The sequence below is a fragment of the Trachymyrmex septentrionalis genome, unplaced genomic scaffold (assembly GCF_001594115.1).
Source record: "Trachymyrmex septentrionalis isolate Tsep2-gDNA-1 unplaced genomic scaffold, Tsep1.0 scaffold14, whole genome shotgun sequence".
Classification (NCBI taxonomy): Eukaryota; Metazoa; Arthropoda; class Insecta; order Hymenoptera; family Formicidae; genus Trachymyrmex; species Trachymyrmex septentrionalis.
In genome coordinates this window covers 3,847,758-3,857,596 of record NW_017304543.1, presented here as the reverse complement: position 1 = coordinate 3,857,596, position 9,839 = coordinate 3,847,758, and the positions used below count along the sequence as shown (strand labels likewise).

Genomic DNA, 9,839 nt, shown 5'->3' with positions numbered 1-9,839 from the left:
TAATTATATATATATATATATATATATATATATATATATATAACATTAATAATATTTAACTATTTTTGTAGACAAATATACATCGCAGTTTGGTTCAGGCAGTCAATATGCCTATTATCACGATGAAGATGAAACCACCTTCCATTTGGTGGACACCACTCGTGTGCAGAAACCGCCGTATCAACGTGGCCGCTTTCGTCACAATCAGCGCAATTTGCGCGGTCGCGGTGGTCAGCGTGGTGCATTGAGCCAGATGCAGCAGCTAGGAAAGCTCAAATTGCGAGAACGGGAGCGCAAAGGACAAACAAAGCGTTGGGGTAGACAGCAAGGTCTGCGCAATCATAAGAATCAGCCGCCTATCAAGATCCGAGATGCTTCTGTAACAGTGCGACCTGACTGGATAACTATCGAAGAAATGGACTTTCCCCGATTGGCTAAGCTTTCGTTGCCTGGCGTGAAAGATGGCGAAGATATATCATGCTGCGGCTCGCTTGAATATTATGACAAAACGTACGATCGCGTGAATGTCAAGAGCGAGAAACCACTGCAGAGAATTGATCGTATTTTCCACACGGTCACAACTACCGATGATCCAATAGTTCGAAAATTGTCGAAAACTGAGGGCAATGTATATGCCACTGATGCAATCTTGGCTACTATCATGTGCTGTACACGTAGTAATTATTCGTGGGACATCGTAATTGAAAAGATTGGCGACAAGCTATTCTTTGATAAACGAGATAACACCGAATTTGATCTTTTGACTGTAAATGAGACCAGCGTCGAGCCGCCACAGGACGACGGCAATTCGCTGAATTCACCCAGAAACTTGGCTCTTGAGGCGACTTTCATTAATCACAATTTCTCACAGCAGGTGCTCAAGTCAAATGAATCACGATACAAGTTTGAGGAAGGTAATCCATTCATTGCAGAGGAAGAGGAGAGCGATGTGGCCAGTGTGGCTTATCGTTATCGTAAGTGGGATCTTAACAATGGCATAGTCCTTGTCGCCCGATGCGAGCACGATGCTGTGATGCAAGGTCCAAATAATGAAAACCAATTCCTGACGATCAAAGCATTGAACGAATGGGATTCGAAGCTAGCTAATGGAGTCGAATGGCGTCAGAAGCTAGACACACAACGTGGCGCGGTTTTGGCTAACGAATTGCGCAATAACGCCTGTAAACTCGCCAAATGGACGGTTCAGGCGTTACTAGCCGGTTCGGATCAGCTGAAATTCGGATATGTATCACGCGCCATAGTGCGAGACTCGAGCAAACACGTGATTCTTGGTACTCAACAGTACAAACCGAATGAATTTGCGACGCAAATTAATTTGAATATGGACAACGCATGGGGCATCCTAAGATGTATCATCGACATTTGCATGAAGCAGAAGGATGGCAAATATTTGATAATGAAGGATCCAAATAAGCCTATGATTCGACTATACGATATTCCTGATAATACCTTTGAAAGCGAGGGCGAGGAAGATGAGGATGATGATGAACCTGTTAATGATGCGTTTCAAAGTTAACAACCTCCATAATTACGCTTACGCCCATCATCGGTAAGATTGCTTTTAAGAAAATTTTTGTGGAAACGAGTATTATAAAGAAAATAAATAAGAAGATTTCAATACAATATTTGATTTATGGAATTTTATTATCAAATACTTTTTGATATAATTAATTAATAGAAATTTAGATACTTTGATTAATAGATATATATATGAAAATTTTATTTAGGAATGTTTATGTTTCAAGATACAATTATTCGGTATTTATTCAAATTGTAACGTGACTTTTTATTTATTATATATATATATATATATAATACAATAAAACCACAATACATTTTCTAATTTATTTTTTTTTAATTTATAATTTATATTTTTAGCAAATTTTGAAAGAGAATTATGTATGCTATTATCAATATCAAAAGTTCAGCCATTAAAAATATTTTATTTAATATAGAAATATTTTAGTATATATGTCAAAGTAAATAAAGTTTCTTAATTTATTGCTTTTAAAAAACTTCGTCAAAAATTTAAATTGTTACTTGGGGATCCAATTCCTTGATGACATATTTTAATTTACGCTTAGCATTATGGACCATCATATCATCGATATCGTAATGAAGAACAATTCTAAGCAAATTTTCCGTGACAGCCAGACATCTGATTAAAATCTTATCGTCTTCACAGGGATCATCCACTTTGTCATTCACTTGCTGGAGCCTCTTCATGAGAGTCACAGCGGAAATGCCGCTGTCGGTATTCACATTCACGAATACCATATTGGTGTGCACGGTCCTCATATTTACAGTAAATATTTTAGAATTTAAATCATTGATCGTCTCCGCGATAATCCATGCTCTTCTGTGATCCTCTACTAGTCGTGGTATTGTCTCCAGAGCGACGAGTCCAGCGGCCGCGATCACGCCGACCTGTCGCATCGCACCACCTAATACCTTGCGCCTTCTTCTCGCGTTAGCAATGAAGCTCTTGCTTCCGCAGAGCATGGATCCGACAGGAGCACCCAATCCTTTGCTCAAGCAAAAACTAACCGAATCAAATGGAGCGACTATATCCTTCGCCGAGATCTCCGACGCAATCGAGGCATTCCACAGTCGAGCGCCATCCAAATGCATCTTAAGATTACGCTTTTTCGCTATTATCACCAATTTTTCAATCCATGATTGAGGTACGATCTTTCCGTTTATTGTGTTTTCTACCATGATTAGCTTCGAGATCGGTTCGTGTATCCGATCCGCGCGAATCGCACTCTCGAGTGTCTTTAGATCGAACGTACCGTCATCGTTGTTAGGCAAAATGTGGAAGCTCGCTCCAGCTATCTGCGCCGCACCAGCTTGTTCATGAAGAAACACATGCGATTTGTTTCCGCAGTACACTTCGCTGCCACGTACATCGCAATGATTCATAACTGGAAGGAGAAAAAAGACGGTTAGCATAAAATTTTCTTTGAACGAAATGCGTTTATGCCCGTGTTACATTACACATTGGAGATTATGGATTGCGAATTGAGGATTAGAATTCAGCCAATCAGAGCAAAACGAATTAAAATTAAAATTATCTGATTGGTCAAATTCTAATCTTTAATTTGCAATCCTCAATCTTCAATGCGTAGTGTGACACGGGTATTATATTATTAGGGAAACCTTTTCTAATATGATGGATTTCAATAAGTAACAAATCAAAGGACTCTTTCTATACAAACCAAATGATAATAAGTAACGGGCAAAGTAGGAGTCAATACGTTTCTTTGAAATTAACGAAAGAATATATTTCAATTAACAAAGGTAAAATTACATAACGTTATGTATATTGTAATTGAAATATATTCTTTTGTTAATTTCAAAGAAACGTGTTGACTCTTACTTTGCCCGTTACTTATTATCATGATGGATTTCATTTAGAATCCTAACAAAAAATAGAGATTAATTTTATAATTATAATATATAAAAAGAATCTTCCCCATATTTCTCATAATCAATTAAATGAATAAAAATAAATTCATTAGTCTCTCTCTCTTTTAATCTTGATTTTAAAAGAAGATATGAGATTTAAGCTCTTACCAGCGATTAAATTTCCCATTGTACCAGAACTAACGAAAAGCGCATCTTCCTTTCCAACCAATGTCGCAGCCTTTTTTTGTAATTCTAAAAAAAATGGTAACTTACCAATAATATATAAAAGTAAAACAACTAATAATATATAGAAGTAAATAAAATCTAGTATAACTGTATATTAAACTATATATTAACTATATATTAATTATATATTAACAATATATTAAAACATAAAAGTGAATAAAACGAGAATATTATTGTAAAAATTTGGTATTTTAAACAAACAAACTAGCAAGTCTCTATTTGACAGAAATAATTTTTTTGTAAAAAATAAAATTGATTACGCGAAGCTTGAAAAAAATGATTTTAGATAGGAAAGTAAAGCCGGCAGTATACGATGCTTATTTTCCTACTGAATTGTTAAGTGGATTAGATTGTTACCATCGTATTGACGCTGATTTATCAGATAATATTTAGCGATGCTGTTTTATCAGATAATATTTATATTTTTTTTTTATTACATAATTACATACACGATTTAACGAACTTTTCGATTTAAAATCTAAAATCGAATTTTTTTCGCTACCTTTTACTGTAGGGTCTTCGTCAAAAACATCATCTCCAACTTGCGCTTCATACATAGCTTTTCTCATTGCGTTAGTTGGCTTCGTAAGCGTGTCGCTTCGTAGATCGACGATAATGGCCTATAGTAATCATATACTTAACTTAGAATGATCTCCACGAAATATAACGTAAATTTACTGCCTTTCTGTCATTGGAAATGTCTCAAGGACGCAAATTTCCTCTAGGACATATTCTATGTACAATATTTCCCCGCGCGTGCGATAAGGATGACAATCAATTTACATGCTTTCATGGACGTTATTATTTAAATTATATAACAATAATTAACAATGAATAATAATGAATTGAATAAATTCACACCGCCAGTTAATTTTATAATATCATATTAATTTATGGGACTAGATAGAACATAGAATTATAATATCGTAAGATAATACATAATATAATATAAAAATTAATTATAATATCGTAAAATAATACATATCGTAAGATAGCTTATATTAAAACGGCCTGTATTGAACGCGCTTTTATCTCAAAAATTTTAAATATGCGTATGATAAAGTATAGTATATTAAGGTACTAACATTGTTGTAAGCGCATTCTGAATAACGGGATTTTATGTGTCACTTGTAAGTGGAGGCTCCAACTGAAAAAATTCGCTCCGGATAACAGTCCGAGGCTAAATTCAACTTTTGGTTCCATAATAATTTCTTTTACCGTACGGTTACTGGGTTTGTTTCGAATTCGATAATTATATATACTCGATAACTATATAACAGTCACCGTTATCACTAAAAGATGAATTATCACTGAGATGAAACCGATGAAGCCGAAATTGAAAGTTGGGTACCATCGGACCGTATTTAATGTATCCATAATTTCGGTCCGAGTCTCTGGTTATAAGCAAATTTATAAATGCCGAACAAAATCATAATGGTGTCTTTATGGGTGCGTTCCAAGTTACGGGTGAAAAGCATGATGTAATGTTTGTCGTTGTTGTTTATCAAATAATAAAGAAAGATAAAAAAATACATCATGCGTAACTCGGAACGCACCCCATGGCATTATTATAATTCTATATTTTAAATATTATGACTTCCGTATTTCTACCTAGGAAGAATCAAATAGTGAAAGAGACCCGGACACTTTGTTTTTTACTTACATTATTCTGCTTCGCATAATCATGAATGCCTTCATTTATGGCGCCATACGACATCCTGCTGGCTACTAACTGTGATCAGCGTTGATCGACGTGTGCTGAGTTAACTGAGTTCGCTTTCGTGAGACGCTTATATATATGACTTCGTATATATCTGCTGATATCTACATTCATACGTAGTAACGTCATGAAACGGAAGAAAAACTAAGCTAATCGTTTATATACAATCTTTATGATGTGTTCACACATTAATAGAAAGATAAAAATGCGGAAATTGTTAAAAGAGGGATAATTATTATTGGATTTGTAAACGCGGGGTAACGACAGAATTGTTTACGTCCAGAGAATCATATAAGCCGATAAAAACAGATTTTCGACAAAGTGGTAAGGCGAAAAGACACAGAGAATGTCAAGAATTCAACTTTTATTCTAGAATATTTTCGATATCGACTTGCAATCAAATTAACAGCTGATTTATTTTTAATTATAAAATTAATTTATATAAAATTTTAAATATTTTATGTTTATTATTATATTAAATAATTAAATTAAATATACGGTTAACATTATACACATATAATATTTTGCATCGTGACGATTTCAAATTTGTATTTGAAAATTACGTAGAATAGGACTACATAATAGTGTAAATTTTGTTTAATGTTTACTCGATATTTTTTTTACAGTTGTTCGAGATAATAATTTCTATGATAAGAGTATTGCAGCTGTAAGAAATTATCGCTTTGATGTCATTCGTGTGCAAATGCAAAAATGCTGAGGAGATCAGCAGGTCTATTAAACACTTCACTCACTTCTTTTACAATCTCAGCCATATACTCAAACAGAACAACAAGTCACGATAACATCAAAATAATATTAAATTAAATGAATTGGAAATTATTGAAAAATGACTTTCAATCGTCATTTTGACATTATTTTGCTATCATAATGATTCGATGTTCTGCTTGGGTAAGTATTTTTGTTATAAAAATAAATATTTTTCAAGAAAACTAATTTATGGAAATGTTATAATTGCTAAGAGGAGAAATCGATTGTATTCCGAGATATAGATTCAAAACGACCAATAATTTAATGAAAACAATGCGTGAGTCAAATAAATACGTTTTAAGTTAATAATATTTGTTAGGATCACAACTAATAGATTAATTATCGTTAAAAACTTGAAAAATATTCTGCACTCAGTGACTGTGCCAATGCAACTAGTGGCGAGAGTGGCGAGTAGTTGGACAGGTCTGACGTCATGAATTAACATAGTTCGTTTATTTATTTCTGCACTTGATTGCAGTAGAACTCTCTATCTTTCGTCAAATATCAAACATAATATACCTATCTCACTTTAAGTTCTAAAAGTGTACATTAGTTCAGCTACAGAAAACAGATTTATAAATAGTTCAACATGAAGTAACGTGAAGCAATGTTCTCTACGGACGATGACTGAAAATTCTTCGTGTCTGATTAAATTTAGTTTGAATAATCAACATTAAAAGCAATTTCTAACAATTGATTTATCGAGTGATATTTTATCATATTTTATTAACATAAATAGAATTGATTATTCTTTCTTTAAAATACGTGAAAGGGAAGATTAAAGATATAGAGCAGTTGATTCTTCTAATATTCAAGGCTGTCTCGAGCTTGTTCTATAATAGGGTCGCAAGTCGTAAGCCATAAGAAATTGGCCAATCATAGTTAAGTGTGAGAAGAATAATCGACTATGATTGATTAATTTCTTACGGTTTGCCGCTTATGATTCTATTGTAGAACAGACCTTAAGCACAGTCTTAAAGATGTCACGAACCAATCAGAGGGCTGTATTAGCATCTTAAGACATTAAACGATCTTGAACAAGAACGAATTAGTCCGGATCTGCAGTAGGTTTTTCAGCCTTAAGCCATAAGAAATGGATGAATCACAGTCAATTATTCCCCTCGCATTCGACTTTTTATGCCACCGAAAATTTGTCCAGAGTTGACGGCCTTTAATAGTGTCTCGTCGGTGGTTGAGGTCAGTTAAAATAGTCCAAAATTCAAATAAATCGAATATTTGGAAAAATTCTTTTGCAATCAATCGATTTATTCAGTCTCGATTCGAGTTCGATAAATCGAGCCTGGTTGAAACCTAAAATTAGATGAAAATCCATATGTTCCTAGTGTCTAGTGAAGTCGTTCGAGAGCGGAAGGAACGTTCGGATTGGGGCGTGCGAGTCGATCGAGAAAGAAGTGGGGAACGAAGAGACGAATGTGGCGCGGTGCCGGAGGCGGTCACGCTCGACGAGGATCGGCGGCAGTTGTGATCGGCGCGGTTGAGACGTGAGTCGAGAAGAAACGAGGCAAACGGGAGAGAAGAAAAAGGGGAGAGCAATTCGTTACGAGAGAAAGAAGCTCGCGCCCACACAAATCGTTCGCGATTCTTGTTACATGTGCGATCTATCGTCGCCGGTGCGACAACATTTTTCGAAAGCACGGAGGGCGAGTCCGTCCGTCGTCGCGGCAGTGGTAGTGGTAGTGACGGCAGTGGTGGTGGTGTAGTATTTGATAGTGACGGTGGTGTTGGTGCCGCCGTCGCGCACTCGTCGTTGGTCGCGCATCGTGGCGACAGCTGGTAGCGACAGTCGTCGTCGCACGTCGTCGTTGTCGTCGTCAGGCTCGACTTCGAGTCGATCGTGTCGCGTACGCGAGTACGATACGCGGGTAGTCGCGGACGTTGCGCGCGCGTTCGTGGAACGAGGTAACGGATAACGGTGCGCGCGCGCGCGCGCACACGCACGCGCACACACACACAAGGGACGAGAGAAAGTATAGGGGACGCACAAGGGGCAGGTCCGCAGCAGCAGCAGCACCTTTGCCGCGTCGTGTTGCGCGCTCGCTAAACAAAGATGGCGGACGTGGACTCGAGGGTAGACCGGTCCGATCCGGAGCTGCGTATCTTGTCGGTCGACAGAAACAGCTTCAACGATCCGGCCACCCAAGCGGAATGGACGCAGAAGAAGCTGGTGTGGGTGCCACACGAGACGCAGGGCTTCGTCGCCGCCGGTATCAAGGGCGAGCGCGGCGACGAGGTCGAGGTGGAGATCGCGGAGACCGGCAAGCGCGTACTCGTCGCCAAGGACGATATACAGAAGATGAATCCGCCCAAGTTCGATAAGGTCGAGGACATGGCGGAGCTTACCTGTCTCAACGAGGCCTCCGTTCTGCATAACCTCAAGGACCGATACTACTCCGGACTGATTTACGTGAGTCTACGAGCCTCCTCCCCTCGGGAGGCTCCTTTTATTCCTGGCGTTGTGCCTGCCTCGCTTCCCGGTTTAAGCTTCGCGATTTAAGCGGCCCGTTCTTACAACTGCTTTTAAAGCGGTATTTAAATCTTGTTTTTCTCGCCGAAGCCCCCGATCACCTTACCGCTCGTTGCTAACCCAATTTTCCTTCTCGGTCCATGCTGTGGATTGATTCCGCCTCCGGATCTCGAGTTCCGAGAAGTCCGAGTTCGTCGAGAGACTCAAAATTCGGGAACTTGGAACACAAAATTGTGCGCCGCTGAGATTTTAATTGCAACAAAGGGTAAAAATTAAAGCTCAAAGTTTATCGTATCGAGAGAATAAGCTCCGAAAAAATACGATAATAAATTTCTTTTATCATTCTCGTCGAGGAAGGAAATGTAAAAGATGCGAGAAAATAAATTTCGTTCGTTTAACGGCTTGACTTGTTATTCGAAACATTTTTGGAATGAATGAATCCGGTTTTTTTTTATTGCGAATGATTCGGCGCTTTTCTTTCATTCTGTCGTTGTTCCTTCGCAGTGTTAAGAATCGAAAGTTTGGAAGATGGTCTCGCGAATGCCGCGGCGATGCAGGTGCAAGTGCCAGATGCGTACCGGCCCTTCCACGCACCGTAGGGCCGGTTCCTCCAACGTCGGTTAACTCTAACCTCGATTTAAAACGTTCTTTCGTTCCTTCCTTTTGCTAGAATCTGGAGAAAAATCTTTCGATTTAAATCGAACTCCGATGTTTTATTTTCTGATTAACTTAGATTTAATTTGATGGCAATGTAAAAATAGTATTTTTCTAGCTATGATTAATCATTAAACTGCTAATTCTGTAGTGAATAATTTTTTAAGTTTACTACAAGTATCACTAAAAGCCATCAATTTTGCGATTATCCATAGCTAGAAATCAAGCTTGATTTTTCTAATTAACTTGTGGTTTAGACTTAATCTTATTTGTTAGTGATGTAAAAAATTGTATTTTTCTAGCTATGGTTAATCACTCAAGTGATGATTTTGTAATAACTTTAAAGTTATTACACTAAAAACCATCAGTTTTGTGATTAATTATAGCTAGAAATCAGACATGGTTTTTTATTTTTTGATTAACTTGTGGTTTAGAGACGTTTAATCTTACTTGATAATAATGTAAAAATTGTAATTTTTTTTAGATATGATTAATCATAAAACTGATTTTTTGTCGCAGCTTTTAAAGTTATCGCTG

The 9,839-nt window shown here is 37.2% G+C and overlaps 3 protein-coding genes across 5 annotated transcripts in view; 2 read left to right on the top strand and 1 right to left on the bottom strand.

The window, feature by feature from the left end:
* Positions 1-1,626, top strand: part of LOC108745517 (eukaryotic translation initiation factor 3 subunit D) — a 2,617-nt gene extending 991 nt beyond the window's left edge. Inside the window, exon 3 of the mRNA XM_018481697.1 lies at positions 72-1,626. Within this exon, the coding sequence (XP_018337199.1) occupies positions 72-1,537 (1,466 nt within the window). The 3' untranslated portion in view covers positions 1,538-1,626. The remainder of the gene's footprint in view (positions 1-71) is intronic.
* A 383-nt stretch (positions 1,627-2,009) lies between these two features.
* On the bottom strand, positions 2,010-8,751 carry LOC108745518 (probable low-specificity L-threonine aldolase 2). Of its 2 annotated transcripts, none has more exons than XM_018481698.1 (5): positions 8,525-8,751; positions 5,339-5,499; positions 4,178-4,295; positions 3,598-3,681; positions 2,010-2,945 (listed from the first exon to the last, which is right to left on the bottom strand). In XM_018481698.1, the coding sequence occupies exons 2-5, from the start codon at positions 5,390-5,392 to the stop codon at positions 2,050-2,052; spliced, it is 1,152 nt and encodes a 383-aa protein (XP_018337200.1). In that variant the 5' UTR covers positions 5,393-5,499; positions 8,525-8,751; the 3' UTR covers positions 2,010-2,049. The 2 variants fall into 2 exon arrangements, with proteins under 2 accessions (XP_018337200.1, XP_018337201.1); XM_018481699.1 differs by lacking the exon at positions 8,525-8,751 and adding an exon at positions 6,458-6,522.
* Positions 7,556-9,839, top strand: part of LOC108745516 (myosin heavy chain, non-muscle) — a 33,513-nt gene continuing 31,229 nt past the window's right edge. For both annotated transcript variants that reach the window (XM_018481696.1, XM_018481695.1), the window contains exon 1: positions 7,556-8,588. In XM_018481696.1, the coding sequence (XP_018337198.1) occupies positions 8,232-8,588 (357 nt within the window). In that variant the 5' untranslated portion in view covers positions 7,556-8,231. The remainder of the gene's footprint in view (positions 8,589-9,839) is intronic.

Bases quoted from the DNA above. Each gene is read 5' to 3' on its own strand.
- LOC108745518 (XM_018481698.1), bottom strand. From the start codon at position 5,392: ATGTCGTATGGCGCCATAAATGAAGGCATTCATGATTATGCGAAGCAG. The intron at 4,296-5,338 runs GTAAGTAAAAAA...TGATTACTATAG, and splicing joins ATTATGCGAAGCAGAATAAT to GCCATTATCGTCGATCTACG. The intron at 3,682-4,177 runs GTAGCGAAAAAA...CATTTTTTTTAG, and splicing joins CGAAGACCCTACAGTAAAAG to AATTACAAAAAAAGGCTGCG.